This window comes from Rhea pennata, chromosome 3 (assembly GCF_028389875.1).
Source record: "Rhea pennata isolate bPtePen1 chromosome 3, bPtePen1.pri, whole genome shotgun sequence".
Classification (NCBI taxonomy): domain Eukaryota; kingdom Metazoa; phylum Chordata; class Aves; order Rheiformes; family Rheidae; genus Rhea; species Rhea pennata.
This window is the reverse complement of record NC_084665.1, coordinates 24507286-24530978: the sequence shown is the minus strand read 5'-3', so window position 1 is coordinate 24530978 and position 23693 is coordinate 24507286. Positions and strand designations below refer to the sequence as shown.

General features: G+C 36.2%; 1 protein-coding gene across 1 annotated transcript in view; it reads right to left on the bottom strand.

Annotated features, from left to right (window-relative positions):
• USH2A (usherin) overlaps nucleotides 1–23257 on the bottom strand; it is a 397775-nt gene extending 374518 nt beyond the window's left edge. The window contains exons 1-2 of the mRNA XM_062573566.1: nucleotides 22746–23257; nucleotides 16741–16906 (exon numbers count right to left, since the gene is read on the bottom strand). Coding sequence (XP_062429550.1) covers nucleotides 16741–16906; nucleotides 22746–23230 — 651 coding nt within the window. The 5' untranslated portion in view covers nucleotides 23231–23257. The remainder of the gene's footprint in view (nucleotides 1–16740; nucleotides 16907–22745) is intronic.
• Between the last annotated feature and the right edge of the window lie 436 nt (nucleotides 23258–23693).

Below are 23693 nucleotides of genomic sequence, written 5' to 3'. Positions count from 1 at the left end.
AGCTACAATTTATGTGCTTGTTTTACCCTTCTCTTTCAAGTGTGTCTTGCCATTTCAGCACCATATGCTCCAATGCAGCAAGTGTATTTTTCTAAAAATTCTCCTATAGCCCCATCACTCGAGCTGTTAGAACAACACATGTGCTTGCCCTCACCAGCTTCCGCAGCTTCATTCTGTTTCTCACCATACAGTGAATTTCAAATCACACTGGAGCTGTAGAAGGATAAAGGAAGTCTTGAAAAAGAAAATATGCTGATTACATAAAATTTGCAACCAAGTAGGGGCACGCAGAATACAAGTATTTGGGAGGAGGGGACCAGAGACTCACACCCCTGCTGAGTGCTCAGAATGGTTCTCATCACGTTCTGAGAACTCTAATATATATTTAAAAAACAAAAACAAAAAAACACAGAGACTTGAGGAAGAAACATCATCAAGGGACCACAGTGACAGAACTGTCACAAAACAGAGTGGCTGGAGAGGATAAAGGGACAGCAGAAGGACTGCTAAAGAACAGTGAAGGGGAAGGAAAAAGCATAAGGTCGGGAGGGGCAAGCTGTCTCTTTGCCTTTCCTTCTTTTGCCTCAGGCCCATATCGGCCTTTCCTTTTCTTGACTTAACTTGGATGAATTTTAATTGCAGTCTCTCTACGTGTTTCATACACTGTGTACTCTCCACTTGTGTGGAGTGGATTTCCCATTCATCACAGGATTGCAGGCAAAAATCCCAGGAGCGTTTTGCTTTCCTTCAAAGTTAGCTTTGCTAAAATCAATAACTTTGGGGCTACCTCCTCTGTCTTGTACATGCTCTCACAACCATTTCAAATTTCAAGATTTTATGATCATTTGATTCTGCTTCTTATATCCATACAAAGATTTATATTTATATTATTTCCTATGGTAACAGTGACAATATTCTTATTGTGTAGACTGCTTTAAAAATTGGAGATAGGCAACAACCTTACAGTATCAGTGGAAACAAGCTCTCATTTGTAGTTTTAACACCGTCAGTATCCTAACTGATCTCTAAAAATCTCTCTTCCTACTGCCACCTCCTATATACCCTGTCATTCTTCAAATGATCAAAGTTCTGGCTTTCTTAGGGACCCATTTTATATCTTAAGAAATTTTTCTTTTTCTTTTATGACCCACCTGCAAGGTTAGCACAACAGCTAAGAAAAACAACTACATTAAATTGTCCTTAACTTGAATGCAAACTATTGAACTTAGTTAAAGAAAAAAAAGTAAAAAAAGTTTTGCACCCATAGACTCAGGATCATTCCTCACCAATATTATTATTTCTCTTCCAGCTTCATATTAGCTCTCTCTTCACTAAAACTCTGTATCTTGGCATTTTAAATCCCCCTTCATTTTCCTGGTTGTCTCTCTTATTCCAGTAATATCTTTCTTATCCTTGAAAACATGTCACTCCAATTCAGCAGTCTTATTACATATGCTCCTAGCATTTGTATAAAAGATATTTAGCTTTTCTCTTTGCCCTCCTTTACTTTTCTTTCTCACTATCTCCTACAACGTTAATCCCTTCTCAACAGGAAATGGTTTTCCTTCAATCCAAGTCTTTCTTTTTGTGCATAGCACCACTATTTCACATTGAATTCCCTGAAGAACAACATAAATTAAAAAAGGGGGGGTGAGGGGATCAAGAAAGGGAAGGGAAAGATGGAACCCTGGTGAGCTCCTGAAGCAATTAACTTTCTGTTCAAGAGCAAGCTGTGTATTTATACAAATATGACTAGAACAGTGAAATGAGAAAGCAACTGGAACGCAAACTGGTCCAGAAGGTGTTTCAATTCTTCAGACAAACTAACAGCTATTTTATGAATAAAGCTTTCAAAATGTGACAATGCAAGTAACAGCAGGAAGCAGGATCCAAAATAACAATCATGCATGCCATTAATTTTTTTTTTTTGGACACAGGTAATTTTAGTACTGCGAAACAGCCTAGAAAGTGAGTGATATAACCCATGCGGTCAATTATCTGACGAAAGTGGCTGAGGGTAAAGGCCTACACAAGAAGAGGTAACTTTTGAAATGGTCTATATTTTTAAAGAATTAGTACTTAAACAAATAAATATTGTTTTAAAATAAAGAAAAAAATCAGAGATTACTGATACTTGCACCATAAAGGATGTACTCTAATTTTTTTTGGCAAGTAGATTATCAGTATTTCATTAGTATAAAATAATATTAAAACTGTTAAATGCAGCTCTGCCACTTTCTATACCAACCAGCATCATACCAATGAGAAATATTGCTCATCACCCATGTCACAAGAGCTCTATCAATCTATTAACGATGTCTCAGAACAGAATTAACAAATTTGGGCAGGCATTTGGGAGAGAAAACGAGAGAGCTCAAGATTGTAAATACAGATTCTGATGAAAACTGAAATAATTAAGCTTTGCTCTAACTACTATTTTAACCATCGATCAATCTTTGTTCTTTTTACATGCAAAACTGTAACAAGTGACTCTTGTGCTGCAAATGAGTTCCAAACAATAAAACATAATAACAGGATCCTAGTCATCAGATCTGAAAATACATGGAGAACAATTGCTTTCTTGTCGCATAATGACTCTATTTTCCCCAAGTCACAGAACAAATCAGATCCAAGCTCCAATGATCACTATAGTAACATGAAAAGAGACAAGTATTAAGGATTCAACAAGCTGCTTTTAGAAGCTAAAACAAAATAGATTTGCCAAAATTAATTGAAACAGAAAGGCCTGAAAGTACATTTTAGATAATCTCATAACAATGCACATTTTCTCTCTGCCCCCTCCCCCCATTTAAAATAAAGCACAGCCACTGATTCTGAATTTTCCTGAACTACTTGTAATCATGTAAATTAGGGATAAGATGTAGATGTCAAATGAAATGTCCCTTCTGAATAAAATCTCTGTACTTTACTAGTCAAAGAATAAGCAGATATCTGCACAAAAGAAGAAAGCTGTTACTAAATGTACAATTATTAACTCTGTATTACACTATCAGTTGTAGATTAACTTCTGGACTTCTAAATTGACTATAGTGAAGAGTTCTGCACCATTTTGGTTTGCTCAGTACTGAGACTTGCCAAATTTCCCAAATTTAATGCAAGAACATATCAGTTCTACACTAGTTGGACAGCTCTACTGAGGCTGCAAGGTTGATAGCTATCTCTCACTTTCCTTGTTACGGTTTACACAAGGAGCAAGTAATTACTCTTGCCCTCCGAATGCCCCTCCACAAAAGTTCCATATACACAGTTAGGGGAACCATACAATTTTTGAAAATAAAGCCTTGTCTTTTCTTTCAAGATTGAATTTCTCTGTATTGTCAAAGATCTGCAAAATTCTGCCTCTGATTCCTCTTATATTCCTCCCAGTAATCTTACTACAGGCCTTTCCCTCCTCCTGTCTCCTGCTAACTACCTCCCATCACATTCTGCTTTAGAAAGAATCATTCAAATACTCCTTCATCCTCTAATTGTCCAGCACTCTTTCAATGACAATTTACTTCAAGTTTCCTTTTTTTTTTTTTTTTTTTTTTTGGGGGGGGGGTGAGGGGGGAGGACAGGACACGACACGGAGCGGGAAAGCTAAAGAGAGAGAGGTTATGCAGAAGCTCCATCAGCTGCGTTTTGCTGCAGATGGGCCAGAAGAGGATCAGGGCAAAATTGCTCAGGAAGATCCTACACACTTTAGTATGCAGGTCTCAAGTTAAAGCATGGAGAGGCCAGCAAAATTTTGATCAACAGCAAAGACAAATGCCAAAAAGCACATTTTAGCCTCAAAATACAACAAAATGTGTTTAGTCTGACAGAAGAGTGGCAAACCAGTTTACCTATCTGTTAGATGTACAATTACTTGCCTAGAGACAGGAACTACGTTCATTCAGTACAAAGAAGCAATAACCCAAAGAGAGAAAATCAAATATCAAGACTGAAGCAAACCACCCAAAGCAGCTGAAAGAGGTAAGAGACTTTTTCTAAGAGACTTTTTCTTTTGACCACAGAAGTCCCATGGTTAGAGGCTATCAGGCTAGAAAAAGAAAGTATCTCTCAGCATTGAAGATAAGTCTCCAGGAAAAGGATTCCAGTGGACAAATACAGAAGCTTGCAGTCTTCAAATGTCTCATTAGTAATAATATTGAAAGTTCAATCTATGCTGCTACTGAATATCATATGTTGATATACCTACAGGTGCAAGAACAGAGACTCACTATTTAGGCCAGCTCTGATCACAGACAACAGCAATGGTACATCTAAATACCACCAGAAATGATAGAGGAAAGGTTCAAGGGGAAAATATTTTGGCTTTAATTCAGGAGGCAGAAGATCAAAGCCAGTGCCACTCTTTGAAACGCTGCCAGTATCAGCAGGTCAGACAAGCAAGGCTGCAGGATTCTGTGCACAATCGAGCAAACAGTGTAGGTAGAAGAGATTTAGGATGAGTAAGAATTGAAAGATTTTTCTGGAACAGACAGAATTAAAGAAGGATAGATTTCTCCTACATCAAAATAGTTCATTTGAATACTAAATTAGGAAAGAAACTGATCAAGTTCAGGGAAAAATGTACCCAAAACATCTGAAAAACAGAATCCTAACTAAGCAGGCATATAGCCCATGACAAAATGTGCCCATCTTTGAAATCTATGAACTAAGACGGTTGAACCAGAATGTCAGGAATGACGTAGGTCATGCCAGTGAAGGAGTGTGGCTGTACCTTAAAAGCAAGTTCAAATTTTCATAAACTTAATAAGCTGTTTTAAAACTTACTACAGAATCTGTGGTATAAACATATCATAACTCCATTTTCTTTAAAAAAAAAAAAGGAAAGAAAGAGTAGCATCTTCAAATTCAAAAGGAGACTAGAAAAGCAGCAGAAACAGAAAACAAGCAGAAACAGATACTGAAGAATAATGCAGAAATTAAAATTTTAGGCATGATATATAACCAGGTCTTAGAGCAATTATTCTGATAATTAGCAAATAAAGTGAACTGGAAAATAAAATGCGAAATGGAAGTTGTAAACAGATGAATAAATGTTATATACTGGAAAAGTCAAAATGGCTTTTGTGGAAGGAAATCAAGCCCCAAATTTGAGTTTTTTTAAAGAAGTTAGTGGGCACATGGATAAAAAAGAGCTCAATAAAATGTTTTTCCAGAAAGGTTTTGACAAGGATAGACATTAAAAAGCCACATCTCACACAGACAGAAGTTTATCGGCAGGTTCCCCACAACTTCTGCTACTTAACATTTTACGTTATCTTGAAAATAGCGATTAGTGAGGTGACAATGGATGTAGTTAATACACCCAAACAATAAAAGTTAAAGCTCACTTCAAAGCTACAAAAGTATCTCAAAATAGTTAAGGAACAAGCAAAAGAGTAGCAGACTAAATGTGTTAATAAGCTCAAAGTATCAGATACAAGGAAAATATTCTCAACTATGTACACATAATAAACTCACAATTGTCACCTCAGAAAAAGATCTTGGAGTTATTGTGGGTAGTCACTCATTAATGTGCTCAATGCTCCATGGCAGCCAAAGAGCAAACCGAGTGAGATTATTGGAAAAGGAATGAATAACGTAAAACTTCATTGTGCCACCACATAAATTTATCTTTCTTTTTTCCAGAGCAGCATATCTTGAATAGCAAGTGCAGTTCTGACTCCTGCAGCCCAAAAATTATTACAATAAAAATCTCAAAAACTTTCTTAAAAGACCAGTGTAGAATGGCTTAAATAAAAGGGGAGATGAAACAAACTAGGAATACAGAGTCTATAAACATGTGATCAAGTTCTATAATCCAAAACCTCAAATAGCATGAGAACAGTAAGAAGGAAGTGACTGATACAAAAGGAATTAGCAGAATTAAATCAGGAGACAGCAGAGTTAAAACACGGAAAAAAAGCACTATTGCGCAGCCATAATTACATATGAGGAACTCATCACCACAGGACAGTAGAAAGACCAAAAATACAAATTATAAAAAGGAATCAGAATAATACACAGAAAATAGTTCAGCCAGTGACTATTCCACAGAGTATCTAGCAGAAGAAGTTTCAAAGTCACTGGTTTCAGAAACTAAGTCAGGGATATATCTAAAGAAAGCTGTTCCCAAACACCTACTTCTCATTCATAATTAAAGACAGAATATCTGGACAGACAGACCCTTCATCAGACCAGCACAGCAGTTCTTGCAGAATGCAAAGACTATGGTATTATTGAGCTGAGGTAATGGAACAAGATATATGGAGAGAAGGAGTACTTCCCCCCCTTTTCATCACAGAAATTACTAGTTTCCAGCTAAGCTAGCAAGCTGTTCAGGGTCTTCCATGACAAAACTGAACATCTGACTTAAATCTCCTAGAGAAACTGGAACCAAATACAGTAATTGCCTGTTTTAAATAACCAAGAAAAGCAGAAGCTGCTCTGAATACTTTGCTGCATTTAAAGTTTTTAAAGTCGTGCAAAGTATTTGAAACTTTCTCTTCAAACACATCTATTTTAGTGACTAGCATGGCATGAAGAGGGAAGGACCATGGTTCAATAGTTGTGATCAATCATAATTCAGGACCTCCACAGTGAATCTTTACCAAGAATGAAGTTCACACCAGTTGCCAGTCCTCTGCCCTGGATACACCTGCAGCTAATTGCTGCAAGACCTTGTGTCCATATTGGAAGTGGGGTGCTCTAAATGTTTATACTTCAGTGTAAAACTTCAAAATTAAGTCTCCCCTGAAAGGAATCAAGTTCAAGCACATCAGCTATGCACTTCAGCACATACTACAAAACTCCAAATTCTGACACCAGACAAATCTGCACCAAGAACCACCCTTCATGCACATGAAATTGTTAATATAGATGTACACTGTGCGTCATCTTGATGATTTATGCCAAGTCATATCAAGTAAATGCAGCTCCTTCCAGTCTCTCAAAGTTTAACCTCTACACAACCTACGGGCACACAAATATACAAACGGAGTAGCAGTCATGCAGCTGTGGAAGAGTACCAAGTAATCCATTTCTGGGAATCCACTTATGAGCAGCGCACATAAACATATCTTTAAGAGATTAATTCAGAATCAAGAGCTACCTAGTTAAATAACTTTTTTTGTTTCCCTCTTTCAATAGGACTCCAGATTTCTAATAATCTGAAAATAGTTATTTGATTGCAACAACCGCAGTTTAATTCACAGGATGTTGTCGAACAGCATACATCTTTCTCTTAGTTCTTTAATTCTAGTTATACAATTTTTACTATTATTCTTAATACTGAATTTGAACACTTGAAGCATGTCTTTTATTCTTTTCTTTGCCTTTCAATACATTCCTCTAAGCAGGCTACCTACTTAACTATGGCATGACATGCCTTTTAGAGTTGTATGCTGCCGTAAGAGTATCAGAATCTTTTTTTTTTTTTTTTTTTGCAAGAAGAAGTATCCTTTGTAAACATATTTTATGCCCAATAACAAAGTATAAGTAACATGTTGTATATTACAATGGTCACTAGAAGCTTCATTCACATAACCATTTATCCTGAAATTTTTTGGCTCAATGGAAGTTATTTTCAAAAAAAAAAAAAAAAAAAAAAAGGAGGGGTGGGCTCCAGAACCTTTATTCATCTTTAATTCACCTATTTTTATCTAAAATATAAATAAAAACAAAAAGCACCAAAAATACTACCTTAAGTCTGTGTAGACCTTCATAAGATTTCTAGTTTTGCAATTTCCAGACCAGAGTAGTCAAGATGGCATTGGCAAAGCTGTATTTTTGGTATTCTCAGAAATTAAAATCCCAGTTTAGGTAAGGTTAGATGTCTTGTGCTCCCACACAACTGCTGTCGGCAAGTGTAAATCTGGAGATACTCAGGGAAGTTGCTTGAATTCATATTCAAGAAGGAAGGAAAGTGTTAAGAAACAGTTTAAGTGGAGAGAAGACAGGAGCAGCTGGGAAATACCCGTTTCCCAAGGAGCTAAAGTTATTATAACAAGAGCTATCAAATCAACAGAAACCAGTCTTCATTCTAGTAACCATGGCCCGGGAGAACAAGAGGCAAACACCACAGTAGCATTTCTGGATGCAGTGCAGCAAGTTATTTACATTAAAGAACCCCAAGGCTGCAAGTTTAGCAGCAATATCTGAATGGGCTGCAATCACAGCAGATGCTAAACGATGAACCAGTTGCCAAGGGAGCTATGCTTATTTTTTTCCCCAAGAACAGTTCTCTAAACAGACTCTCAGAACACGTTACAGTCTGTATAACGTGCTTATTTCTGCTGTTTGTTGGGAGCACAGCAACAACTAGATGGACAGATCCCATCCTCCTAAGTATTTTAATCACATAAACACATTTAATAGATAGGAAATTCTAATATGTGCAGTTGGTGCAGACTCCCTGTTGCCTTTTGGGGACTGAAAGAATACTCCTAATGATTAAGGACTCATGAATTCAAGCAGGGTACCGCAGAATCACATACTGAAGCAACCTGTTAAAAGGCTTCCTTGGTTTCCTGTACTCTTCCTAGGAACTCTACTTAAAACCTCAGGTTTAGTAATATATACACAAAGAGTATATACAGTAAATATTTTCCCCCCCATGTTTAAGTGTTAGGTTCTCGGCTTTTAATATAAATTTTAAAGTATTCCAAAACTTGAGCAAAAAAAAAAAAAAAAAAAAAAAAAAAGGATTTCGCAAATTGGAAAGGACAAGTTTTCTCTTGATAGTCAAACAGTTATGATGTAAAGCGGTCTCATTAAATCATAAGTACTTTAACCTTTTCCTGAAAGAACTGGAAGATTTAAAGATTTATAAAAAAATTTTGCCTAAACTAAGAAATGACTCATATTTGACATGTATGGAAATGATAATGTTGATTTCAATAGGCACTCTAAGAGCATTTTGCTCCCAGGAGAGTAATTCAGTCATGGTTACCTCTTTGCATTTAGATTTTAAACTTACTTTATAAAGCTTTTAATGTGCTCCTGTCTGCCAAAACGTGGCAGAGTTACATAGATATGATCAGGCAAAATAAAGGCTAGTAAAAAGATTATTTTTTTATAATTGCGGACACTAAATATGAAACAAATATATCAGTCTTGGAATATTCCAAAGAATCTCCCATTTCAGCAGCCTTGGATGTATCTGAAAATTCATGTTTAAATTGCACTCTTCTTAATCAGTTAAATACATTCTGGGGTATTGAAGGGAAAGTGAGATACCCTTAACAGTGAATACGAGAAAGAAAATACACAATGGAGCTGCTGTTACTAAGCGGCACAGATCTGATTTTGGCATTAATCACTACGCAGAGATAATCAGGTACACAACTGACCTTAATTACACATTGCTATGCTTTCAAATGTTTTGATTTTTTTTTTTTTTTTGAAGTTCATTTTTAAGACATCAATTTAAGTGCATATCAGTTTCTTTTAATTTAAGGTTATACATATTGTTTACTCCACTGTACCTTAAATCAGTGTTTGGGCTAATACATATCTCCAAGATACAATGGTAAATACTAGTAAATCAAGATCAAACAGAATGATTCTAAAATGTTCAGAAGCCTAAAGAACTTGATACTTACCTACTGAAATCAACTAGAATAGTGCTAGTAATTTCAAAAGAAAAAACAAAAAACGAGACCAAAAACCCCACAGTTTATGGGCTGTTAAGCAATCTGTTAAAAAACCCTGTTAGAAACTACAAAACAAAAAGATAAGTTTCTTTACAAACCACAAGCAGTGGAAAATAAAGCTAGCACACATCATTAGAGAGAAATAATTGACAAGTAGAAAAAAGTGGTTAAAATTCACTTTGGTTGCAAATTCACTTCAATTTACCTCTGCAGAACTATTCAAGGATGACTCTTCTCAAATGTTTATTAGGTATAAAGTTGACAGCCAATAACTCTGTTAGCAATATACTATATATTAAGAAGGCTGCATAAACTATTTAAAGGAGGAAGTTACTTTGAGATTAATAAAGTACGACCAAATAGATGTCCCAAGTAGCTTTTTCCAGTCCATTCCAAGACTGTTAGTGGCTCATGTCCAATGTCCTGCTGAGAGTTCATTTTAGTAATGCTACAGGAAAAAGAAAAAAAAAATCCCATAATACGCCTACATAAGAACAAGATATGTTAAGAAATCCCATCTTCCCCTATAGGATGCACTGAATCACGTTATCATTTTTATGAAAGTTACTGAACTTTTCTTTCAGATACAGTTTTCTTATCCCCACTAATCTGATCAGAATGTTTTTTCAGACACAGACTGCACTAGTAGATGTAACACATCTTACAATTTCCATCTCAAATAGTTCTTTTTCCAGTTTACAACCCATTTAGAGAAGGAAACTGTATATCCTCCTACTCTTCAGTACAGTTAACTCCCAAAGGAAGATTCTCCAACTTGCCTCCTGTAAGGCTTGCATAAAGCCTTTCCATTGCCATTGTAACCTAGTAACTCTGCTCTGATTCACATTCTTTAAACACGAATGTCTGAATTGTACACAACGTTCCATGTGAAATCTTAGAGTCTGCAGCAATGCTACTAGACATGCCTCTCTCGATGTATTCCCTTAACACATGCCTTTTCCACGGCCACATCAGGCTAGTTATTCATCATTACCACCTGATCCATTATTTCAGTCATTTTTCTGATGACTATGTACTTAGCAAAAATTTTTGTTATTAGTTTCAAAATTTATGAGTTTGCATTTTGTAATATCAACTTTTATTTCATGTCTGTTACCCTCATCCATTCAGCCTTTCCATTTTTCCCGTATGACATCTCAATAATCCTCTCTCCAATGACATCTCTCCAGATTATGTTATCAGCCAACTTTATCAGTATACTCTTTAATATTTCCACCAAGATCATTAACAAAAATATAATATAAAGCTGGTCCAAAGACTAATCCTAGAGGAACTCACTTGTAATCTCTTTTTCAGGGATTACAAGTAAGTTCCTTTCAGCAGTATCTATTGCCACCCCTCTCCAAGAACACTTCCTACAACTCTACAGTTTCTCCCGGGGTGTCTTATCAATGCTTTACTGAAGTACAGATAGAAGAAATCTGACATATTTGCTTTGCCTGAAAATCAGTTTTCTGATCAAGGGAGTGGTGTATTTTATTCCATTTTTCATATACCTCTTCTCCTTTATCTGTTCCTTCAAAGGTGTGCTCTAAATCCTCATATACCAGTGCATTGAGACAAATAGGTCTTTTTCCCTCCTCTTCCTGAGTGTAAGCATTATATTACCACCTCTAACTTGCTAGATTCATATAGAATACCTCAGTGTCAAATGATTTTATGCACCAGTTATTTCAGAACTTTTGGACAATGACAATCCAGTTGCATCAGCATGTACACAGTAAGTTTCTTAGTTCATGTTTCCTCCACTTTATGATTGTTCCTGTTTACATATTTTCATTTCTGTTATACACCTCATTTTTGCTCAATGACCCTCATTATTTTTTTTGAGAACAGGAGCAAATTATTTATTTAGTTTGGGGACCTTACTTAAATTATCTTTAGTCTCAAGCACATCTTCACTCCACAAGGCTTTGTCTTCCTATATAAAACATCTTAAGAACCTTTTTACCATTTAATATTCATTGCAAAGTCTAATTCAGCTTGACATCTTTACAGTATTATTTCTATTCCTATACAGGAATCTCTGCAAATTTGCTCCCCCACACCCCACTGCTTGTAGACTGCCATTTCTAATTGAAAATGTGCTTATTCACCCAGTTAGCTGTGGGTACTATTTCTCCATTTTTTTCCCCTTGTTAAGGGCAGAGATTCCTCTTAAATTTATCACTTCTTTTATTTTGAAGAACTTCCAGGCTTTTTCTTCATCTATCTCAGGGCTCATCTGTTCACCTTGTTTTATCATGGTAGTCCTTTGTGAAACCCAAAAGCATAGTGACAGAACCATTTTTGTTTATTCTTCTATTTCAACTGAATCAAGTTACGACTACTCTGGTGAATATTATTTTTTTTAAGACCAACATCTCCAATAATGCCTTCATCACTTAACAAAGTTGGTATCTAGACTTTCTATTTCAGCAACTAGTTGATGAAGAAACCTTTCATCCAGAACCTACAGGAATGTTTGGGCCTGCTCTTGTTAGCAGAACTTTAATTTCCCAGGTATAAACAAAAAAAAAGCTTCTGTAATGACATAGTTCTTAGTAGATCTTCTTTCTAATAAGTCACACATTGAAATCCAAACCTGAGGATTTAAGTTCCTAGATTTCCTCAGTAGAGTTCATTTACTAATCTTTTCCTCACCTACCTCAGCTCACTTTTGGAATTTTATTCCAAATAAATTCTTTCTAATCCATGCTGTCTTTTCTTTTATCCTTCTCTCTTATTTAGTATTTGGTGGTATTCTACCATTCCACTTTTGTTATTCAAGAATAGTTCACACACGTGCTCTTATACCTGAATTTCAAACACACCTGCTGTCACACCATATTTATGCTCTCTCTGCAAGTTATTGCACATCTGCCACCAGTACTTCAAGATCCCTCTGTCACGTTGCTTGTTACATAGCATTTACGTGCAAATATTTCAGCTTTTCCTATTAACACCACCTATCAACACCTGTTTGCAGGCTCCCAGCTTTTACCAATCGCTTGACTCTTAGTCTCATATTAAGCATATCTATGTTCAGACAGTAGCTCGGACTCTAGCTTCTGGGTAGAGAAGCCTCTCTCAGTCAGCTGCATCATGCACATAACACACACTTTGCAAAACACAACAAAACAGCCAAAAAAAACAAACACAAAAATTCATCGATTTCCCCTGAACACTGCTACCAAGACCAAATCCCCTTATCTCCCCCACCATTATTCTAGTCATCATGAAAGGCCTATGATTCTTGGTCATCATTTAAAACCTTTTGCCTCAATCCCCACTTTCTCAGTTGCAGCTGATTCTGAGGCAGGCACTAGCCCCACACAGTACAGCTGCTCTCACTCTCAGCCAGCCAACCTGCCCCTGCACGACATCCGTGTCTTGTCACAAACAAGAGGCACAAATTTCCTGTTGCCCAACCAGCAACTATTGCTTTTTCCTTAGGGATAGGTCCCCATAGGTACCCCTATTTGTTAACCATATTAGTAAGATCTAACATTTGCTGATCATGTGGCTTTTTGAACTTGTGTCCAGATAAACTAGGGATACCTGTAATCAGACCCATAGCTGCTAAGTAGCAATGGATCACACCCCAAACCCTTCTTATTCCTCTCCTCCAACCAAAGACACCCAGACCAACCAAACTAGCCTCAAAGTAGACAATCACACCATCTACCAAACAAACATGCAATACTGTGCATGGACTAAATAATACTTTGCAATACTCTGGAGTATCTGATCAAGTTTACCTCCAATAAAATTGATACCTATTTTGATCCACTGTTGTCATCTACATTTACAAAGACTCAAATCATCAAAGAATTTAAGAGAAAAGCTACACTGCTTAAAAGTTTAGGAGCCTCAGAGAAAACAAGGACCTACTGGATCTACTTGATCTACCAATATTCAACTACTAAAAAATACACATGTATACTGGAGGTCAGAGATATTAATTATCTGCAGTATCGTGTCCAAGTATGTAAGAATGTGGCACTTAATGTTTCTAACTTCAAATTTGGGGGAAATTGAATTCTGTCAGTCAATAGGTTAGATGTCTCTACCTTTGGCAAGAAGGAAAAACATTTTCATAAGAAGAGACATTACTACATATATCTTCAGCTACCACCTATCTCTGAATTACATTATCTGAAAATTGTAAAAGTCAGTATTTTTAAAAAGAATTTGAAGAGCTTATGCCTGATGTGGTTCATGCATGGAGAATACCATTTCTTTTTGTAAAATTCTGCTTATCATAGCAGTATCCCATCCTATCATTTTTCCTCTGAAGTTCAGATTTTAGGTTTTCTGTAACTCCAAATATGTTATTGCTGCTATTTACTCCATTTTCTCCACATATACAAGTTTTATTAATTGCATGAAGATATCCATTCCACATTTTCAACCGTCTTATCAGGAACAGTATTTAGGTGTTCCATAAAACAACATTCATAAACTTCATTTTCTTTTAGTCCAAAAATCCTATCAAGCAAGCTGTCAAATAAGCCTGGATAGATTTTTTACGTCAGCACAGTACCATGGAGCTCTAAAAAGATCCCAAATAAAAACAATGCCAATGTTCTCTTAACACCTGCCAAATTCTGTACAGTATTAAAAAAAAAAAAAATGTTGAATCTACTGTTAGTTTAGTTAAACTTAATAGTTTAGTTAAACCCTAATAGCTTGGGACTGAACACTACAGATACATACATGACACTTCACATCCAAAACCAATCCTATGACAATATGCTGAAGAGAACTGAAGCTAGATTTTTTGTTTGTTTGTTACCATAGAAATAGGTTATATAACAACTACACTAACTTTATGACTATAAGCACTTCAAAACCAGTGGGGCTGGAAGAGGACCTCAAGCTATCTTAATTTAACAGTCACTGAGTTTAGGCCTAGGACTTGTCCCGGCTAAAAAAATAAGGACATACCTACAACAAACAGTGACACAGAACTAAGATCTCTAATTATTTCTAGGTATTAGAGGCAGGCTTTTTTCTCTCAACAGAAAAGCACAGACGTCTACACGATCTCACTCACCTGGAAAAGCTGGAAGTGGTAATAAGCACACCTATCATTCTACTCTGCCACAGCTAGCCCTGCTGCCTTTATCCTTTATCTCACCTATAGCTCACATAAGGACTTCCACTCCACAATGTAGTACAGAGGCATACCACTCACTGCCTAGTCATTGCCTGGGGAGAAGGCTGGTTAGTCACTGAAGTCAAATATCACTAGCTTGTTCTAAGTTCAGCTACTTTGTACTTTTGGTTGTAAACTCCAGGGTATCCTACTGCCTTTAACTAAAATTACTAATGCCTATAAAATTGCATAGTCCTTTAATCTTCAGAATGCTTTTTAAATAGCTTAAAGAAACACTTGTATTTGGAAGGAAGGACAAAGCTTCAGTCTATAACATTTTCAGAACTATCTTATCATGGTCAAACATTACTGTTGTCTGAAGACACATCCACTTTCATATGAATGCTACTTTTGCATGAATTTGCTCAATCTCTCTCACACTGTTATTTTCATTTATTTCTCCATTTATAGAAAAATGCTTCTGGACACTTGCTAAAGCTTTGCAAAAATATTTAAAACTTCACCTGAGATTTTAGAATTAGATTTGTCTACCAAAGGAACATGCTACAGCCACCATCATCCTTAACAGAAAGCTGAATTCTACAGAAATACAGATCACAGAATGTGAAGCTCTATCCTGCTCTCAGAAACTTGAAAAAAAGGTATTAAATCTGTAGTCTCTCTAAGGCTCTAGAACTTACGCTTCCTTTCTGCTACTATGTATTGGACTACTTTTCCCAAAGAAACAAAGGACTGAATTCTAGGGAGCGCTTGGAGGTTCTCTGTAATATGAAATAAGATGTGTGTATTTAAAGCTAGCCCCTTCACCCTCCTATCCCAGATTTTAGTAGCTTCTGAGATTAATTTTTTTTAAAAAAAAAAAAAAAAAAAAAAGGCAGCTGACAGCAAAAGCACTAACGTAGCACTCTTAGAATGTTTGAAGCGCAACATTCATTAGTTCTAAATTAAGGTCACTCTTTTAATCCAACAGCCAAAATCTTATTCACACTACCATGATGTTATCCTGGAAAAAAGAAAATGAAAAAAATTCAAGATGTCAGCTTAGTGACTTCTTATGAGTGACAAAATCAGCACTAAAAATCCAAATCACAGTCAATACCTTTTAGCAAGTTTCAAGAAAGCAGGAAAACTGTTCTTTGATTGTGCTCTAAGCCAAACAAAATTTAATAGACTAGATAAAGGAAATGAAGGAAAGAAGGCAAACATTTCAATACTTAATAATTAGAGCTTTTAATTATTAGTTGAACTTTACTTACACACAGAATTTACTAGAGAGTCTGTTGGGAATTATTAAGACATGCAAACAACCAAACGTCCTTACTTTCTACTGTATTTGTTTACTGATTTTTGTACATACAGTTTAAAATTTAACAAATTCAATTTTGCTTTATCCTCAGCGGGTATTTGTATACTTATTAAAAAGTTATGTCAACAAAAGATTTTTTGAACATAGGGATTATGTCTTTACAATTCTGAATGGTATTTTTAAAATAAGAGGTAATAGCTTTATAATTTACTAGTTTAACTGATCCTGCAAAACTGTACACATGTTCAATTATATGCACTGTAAGAAGTGTTCATAATAAAATGGGGCGCATCTCTACAAGGTAAGTTTGTGTGTACAGATAAGGATGGCATTCTCTCTCTCTAAAAAAATAAAAATAAAAACCATCTTGGAGACCCAAGAATCATTAACATCAGAAAAAGTAGATTTTCTTCACCTCAAGTAACAGTGTTCTTAGGACTGAGAGTTTTCAGTCTTGCTTGTTAAGCTGAATGTGTGCACAGCATTTATTTCCAGGCCTAAATTAGCAATTGCCTCAAAATTGGCCCCTCAAATTAAGATTCTTCCCTGCAAGATTATCAGCCATATCACCCAATTTATCCTTGTTAGTGCAGCTGTTTATACAGTTATACTATTCTCACACAAATGCTGTGTTTCAACAAATAATATATTCTTTTTATTTTACTTACCTGGATACTAAGATGAATCCATTTCTTCACAAGAATTCTCCCCAATGTCATTACTTTTATTGGTGGCTGCAAACCATTTACTGTGCGATAATATAACATGGTCTCTTTCTCAGAGATTGTGAGTTTGAACACAGTCTGCCCATCAATAGTCTTTTCTATCACACACCTTTGGAAATAACCAAGAAAAACAACATGAGGTCAGAGGCACGCATATATACACATTCTTGCCAAGGTGCTATCTTGTAAAGTGATGCCAACCCGAATGTATTAAAATAAACGTTAAAAATACAGCTCTTGAGCAGATGCTCAGTGACAGTGAAAGTCACCAGATGTACTAAGTATAAAGTGATTTTTATGAACATTTTTTCTTAATCTGCAATATATATACATAAATGCATTCACCCTCATTTCACTTCTTCTTTCAGGGTTCCATGACAGAAAACATAGGGGTTGGCTATTGCTGTTAAAACTAATATTTAACCTTCTGCTTCATTAAGTTCTCTGCTGCACTTTTGTTACAAAGCCGCACAACACAGCACATCCTGTTGAGACATTTACACTTTTCTTGTTCCAACGAAGCAAATGTAATACACCTATGAAAGTACTATGAATAACATTTTCTGGAAACAAATCATCTGTTTTTCCACCTAATCAATCCAGCTAAAGTAGAGCTTTTCCTATACTGCCCCTCTGACGCAGCTTTTCTCTAACTTAATGGCAGCAAAGCTAGACAGCAGGGCTATCCAGCCACTTCTTAGTTCTTTTCCACTGAGATTTCACATCAATATCAAATGCAATATGGACAAAGAACATCACTTATAGCAAAGCATGTTGCATATCTAGCTGTTCCATGTAGTTTTGCCAAACTGGTTACCATGATACCAAGGCTCCTCAGAAAGCACAGGCTATACATACACTTCTCAATCGGCTATGTATTTTATTTACTAATGCCATCATAAGCACAACACAAAAAAAACCCCTACATTCCGTTTTCCACTGCTTGAGAAAACCAATCCCAACTTACTTATGAAAAGTCAAATATTGTAACAGTTACACTGGAGTAAATTAATGCACTACTAAATCAGGAGAGAAAAAGTGTATAAAATTCATTTGAGACTAGGATTTACTTAGATGTATTTCAGAAAAAAAAAGAAAGAATTATCTGCTGAGAAACTTCTTTGCTTTGCTTCAGTCCTCACTAACATACATTTACAGAAGAAAAGAATCAGAAGGAAGGTTGACACTGCCATTATTCACTGATTCACATTTAAATCTAAGAGAAAATTAATTTTTTTACTGTTACCATTTTAGTCTGTTGTAATGTTGTCAAAACAACTTGCAGAATGCAGACTATTTTCCAACCCTTCCTAAAAATATATTTCTTAATATATTGTTGATTAGTCTTTTCAATATATTGTTTGCTTGTAAACGTGCTAGTTTTGCTAGATAATAAATGTGTGGGAAGGTTCAGCTAAGTAGCAAAATATTTAGGAACTGAATTTAGCCAGTTCCTGGATAAACAATAATCAGATAATCCATTTTTTGTTTATTTTACTTATCTAAAACAAACATTCCCCCCCCCCTTTTTTTTTTCTTTTTTCCCCACAGGTGTCATGACTTTAAGAAGAGAAGTGACCTTGATGTACATCACTTTGAAAACTGGAAACAACAAATGTGAATTATGACTTGCTATTGAAAGAGAAAAAAATCAAGAAAGGTATAAAACAGAGAAGAATAAAAAATGATGCTAACAGATGCAAAACAGGTATAAGCATTACTTCTGACTAGGAGTACTATTTCCCATTCCAACCATGCTTTTACGTGCACTGCTCTCTGTGAAGTTTCAGACTTTTGGTAAACTGCAAACCTACAGAGCCTGACTGTAATTCACAATGGTGGGCTGAAAAGGAGAATAAGCAAACCAAACAAATCTACATGTCAGCTTTCAAAACAAAAACATTCTATACAGTCTAACGTGGATGCACTGCTGATCCCCACACATTAACTGGAAACCATGACTTTCTAGTAAAACTATCCTACTTAGGGAGAGTAGGCTTTCATGGTAGTGAAAAATAATTGTACTTAATCTAATTATGCAATAAACTGAGTACAGAGCAATGCAGTACAGACATGACACAGCAAATTCATGTAATACAAGATATGAAATTAAAGCAATTGGTAATTATGCAAATAAGAAATTAAAATAAAAGTAAACATGAAGAAGGTATTTAAAAACCAAGGTAAAAGTCACCTCAAAAAAGACCAATAGGGAACTGATCTATTTGGAGGAAAAAAATCTTGCTCAACTGCCTTCAGTGAGTAAATTTCAAGAACAGTTTGGAAAATATGCTCAGAAATATGAGCATTTGCAGGAATAGAAGCTCAAAAAAAAAAATCACATGTATAGTACCTTAAGGCAATTCCCCCCTTCAGATTAATCAGTAATGTACAGTATCTAAATTTATATAAAGATAAAATAATACATCTAGTGCCTACTTCACAGTCAGATCATCCCATCTGACTCTTTTGTGCATAGGAAACCTCAGCTCATTTCTTTTTCACCTTCAATACTTTCTACTTTCTGGTCATCTAACTTCCAGTTAGCCCAATTCATGCTAAATTGGTATATATTTCCTTTAATAATTACGCATACAGGCTAACCTTCTACATTTATTCTTATCCTATTCTATTTCTAGTAGTTATCATGTATTTCCTATATCATACTAAAGTCTGTATTATACTAAATTCTATGCACAGGTTTACTGAAAGCATTTAGATTAACTGATGGGTGGGTGTGCAGCATGAGAGGAAGCACTGACAGAGAACAATTCAGGGAGAAGAGCTTTGCTCACTTACTGTACTTCTGTCTAAACGGAAGTAAATTTAAGACTGAACTTACAAATGTGTTTTCTCACTATTCTCTTGCTTTTCTTCAGGACCTCCAAATGCAGTAAATTAGCAGTATACCCATAAATATCTATACCATACACCTTAGAATAACATTGAGGCTTCAAAATAAATAAATCTGTAGATGACCTGACTTCCCTTTCTATGAAAGCATATTCTTTTCCCATTTCACATAAGAAATCTTAGTATATGAAACTGATGAAGAAAATTCTCCTTCATGTCTTTAATTACCCACATATATATGTCTCCTGGAAAGTCACAAACGTCTAAGGGCCCTCAAACTTTGGATCCTTGTGCCAGTATTTCCCACTTCAATAAGCACAGTAACTCCTAGCAGAAAGATTCTGCTGTTCTCTTGCAGGGGCACATCCGTAACTAAGAAACGTTGCAGTCTTTCTGAGATGGCAATGGGGTGTCATACATCAGGACTCCTGAGTTCTTTCCTTGTCTTTCTCTAGCATTTTACATTCAGCACAGAGAAGTGCACTGGTATGGCAAATCCAAAAACTGTGGGTCTGCTGTACTTAATACCAGAAGACTTAGTCAGTAATTGAAGTATCTTGTTAAATTTTCAATTATTCTACTTGTAAAACAAGCAGAGGGTTCTGGCCCATCTTCCTCATGTTGTCAGGTTGCAGCTCAAAGACTTTGTTCAAATGGGTTCAAGTTTAGCGAAGTCCCTCTGCAGAGATAGGTGATTAAAAGGTCTCTCTCACAAATGACTTCAAACAAAACAACAGAAGTCATCAGGGACTGCAAAACATAGGACACCTGGCAAATCCAACCGCTTCTACCAACCTGAAGGATTCACTAAACCAATACAATAAAAGAAAAATATATAATTTTCTTAACAGTCCGTTAGGCTATTTCTCTTTTGTAGGATGCCTTCTGAGTCAAGCTTCAGTGGTGTGTCATGGAACGGCTGACTAGCTTTCTGCAAGTGCTTGTATTACAGGTATCTCTATACTATCCTTGGCTATAATGCCCACAACACCTAATCTAGCTTGAATCTCTCTGCATGAACTAATCATACAATATTGGTTGCAATGTGTCTATGTATAGTAAACCAGGCTTCTGCTCCTGATGATGCAATGAACTTATCCCAAGTTCCCCCTGCTGCTCTACCAGTTTAATCAGTTGTTATCTATCAACTAGCATGTGTGTATATATACTGACCCCCTCCTGCTAGATTTCAACTTTTCTATCTTTTAGTCAAGAGCAATAGGTGCCCATAATTCTTTTTTCTGTTTTGCTGTATCTTTATAACTTCCCCCAAACTGGTATCCTGAAAGAAAAATTTATATGGACAGTGGAATAAAAAAAACAGACCACAGCATATCATCTTGTCCATTGGCAAGTCTGCTGTCCAACTTCCAATTTTCAGGACTAGGCCATACCATTGTCATTTCTACATGCTGCATAGTAGCAACCTCACACAGCAGCAGAAAAAAGTGATCTGTAGCAAAAATTAAGTAAAACATCTAAATTTTAAAGTGATCTATAAAACCCACCGAACAAGGATATCTACACTGTGCACATAACAAGAGTCAGTAATGTTTTATGCAAGTCTACAGATAATCAGATCTCAGTGGGGCCCTCTTTCTGCATAGCACTTAGCAAGTTAAAACAAGGCACATACACATTTGATTGTTTTAGGTTCCAACAGCCCATTCTATTGACAAAACATTTCCCCAGATCTCACTCCACATATCATTGCAACAGCTTGCCTGGAAATTAGCCGGACTTTTCTGCTTCAAGTTAGCCATGCACTCTGCTGAATAATAATCTGATATGTATCCATGCACACAAACTCAGGATAGAAGAGAACCCCAAGAATGGGCTGTCTGATGTTCAAGATTCAAACATCATATGAAAAATGCTGCCTACAAAATATACTAGGCCAAAGCTCCAGAAACTCCTTCACACATTCCCTCAGCTGAGTTGATTTAACTTAAGCTCAAACCAAAGTCACTTTTGCCAGGTAGAGCTCACATTTATTCCCTCTCAAAGACCACAACAACTTTAATAGTGTGAAGATTATAGATAAGTTGTTCTTTTAAAGGTATAGTCTGCAAAATGCATGAATAATTAATTCTAAATGTTTCTATTTTTTCTAGTGATTTTCACCCACCTAGACAGAAAGTTACTATTTCAGAGTAGCATGCAAAATAGTTAAAGAACGATGCATACAGCACATCATTATTTGCAGTCTAAGAGAACAAGTACAAAAGTATTTATAAAACATGCTCTGAAGGAATGTACTATATTTTTAATGTGCTTTACTTTAAAGAGGATCTGAATAACCAGGGGAAGGAAGAGGAGACAGCTGTGCATTCTTACGGTAAAGTGAACTTTTTTGCAGGATTTGTGATGTTTTTCCTCTGAAAACAGGCTTTTCATTATAGTCAGGCACAATCAAACTGAAAAGGCACTTATAACAAAGTCATATTTGCTAAAAATGTGACATGTAGGCAGTTAAGGGAAGAATCATGTTTAGTTATGTCCATTTGGTGAACACTTTGTGAAACTGCACAAACAGTTTGAATAATGGGATATTTTGTTGCAGCATGAACATGAGCTCTAATTTGTCAGCATTCCACAGATCTTCCAGAAAAGCCAAGAATATTACCCTTTCATAGTACCAGAATATTAATTTTGTGAGATTTGGGGCTTTGTTTGTTTTAAAAAGAGTAAACTCTTTTTGTGTGTGTGGGGGGGGGGTTCCGAAAATTTTAGATCATTTTTTCCATCACGAAAATAGCAACAGCATAAATTCTTGATAACATGCTTTCCAGAAGCTTTTAGAAGAAACAATATGAATTAGAAACACATACTTAGATTTTAAAGGATAGACATGCATTTTGTGTATCAATAGTTCCACTGAAAATAAGGGGACTATCATCTGCGTCAGCATTACAGAAACCAATTCTACTTGTTCTGACACTTGTGAAGACTCCAACCTAAATACAGCTTTAAAACATCATAGTTTCTCATTGTACTTTTTAAAAATTTTAAATAGCTTGCTAATAATGACTGTGACTACAATGATCAATTTTTCTAAGAGCATCAGGAAAGTAAACACCTGCAATACTACTTACATTACACCTTCTTGCTCAGGTTTCAACCACACAGTTAACGTAAATGAAACTGCAAGCCTCACTGAGTGGGGAGTAGAGAAGCAATCCTTGTGATTATGAAAAATAAAGCTTGAAGCGTTGCTGAAGGACCCTGGATGCAAGTCTTTTTTATCTTCTGTGATACAGGTACCAAGGCCTTCTGAAAGGAGCAACTTGTAGGAAGAAGGTGAAGACCTGTACGGACATTCTTGAACACAAAACCTCTGGGTGCAGGACATAATACTTTCAACAGCAACTGAGCTATGACAAAAAGTACCTCGGTCTGGCAGCCCACAAGTAGCTTGAGTTGGCACAATAGACACGTTCTTGAAAGCTCCCACATTTTCTAGCCTAGGGAAATGCCCCTGAGAGCTGACCAACAGAAAGGAGTCATAGCGAGTTAAGATTAATGTTTCAATAGCATGAAACAAGAAACGACACCTTAAGGAAAGAGCCCAGCAATTCATGTTTACAAAAAAGCTCTTCCTGATTAAAGCATCAGTAAATAAATAATGATGTCCATGTTGGTAGCAATATCCTCAGGTGGTATGCTTTAAGAGATTATGCAGTGCTTCATCTTCAAAACACCAACACGAGGATTCTGTCGCCGAGGACATTTATGTCTTCTGGTCAGTGAAACAGAGGTGGGTGACAGCTGGTACCTGCAAACCACAGAAAACAGACACAGTCCACAGGAGAAACATACCACTTCTCACAAGCAGAGTGGATGTTCTGCTGGATTTCTGAAACAAAATTCTTCCTTCGCTTTTACGTCAACCGCCCAGATCTTTCAACTTTAGCCAGCTAAGGCCAAGAGATCTCTCTGAAGAAGACCAACAGGACTAGGCCTGCTTGAAGTTGTACACATTCACAGCAAAGCAGAATTTAACCCAAATCTATCACGGTACACAAAGCACATGCCCAGCTTTG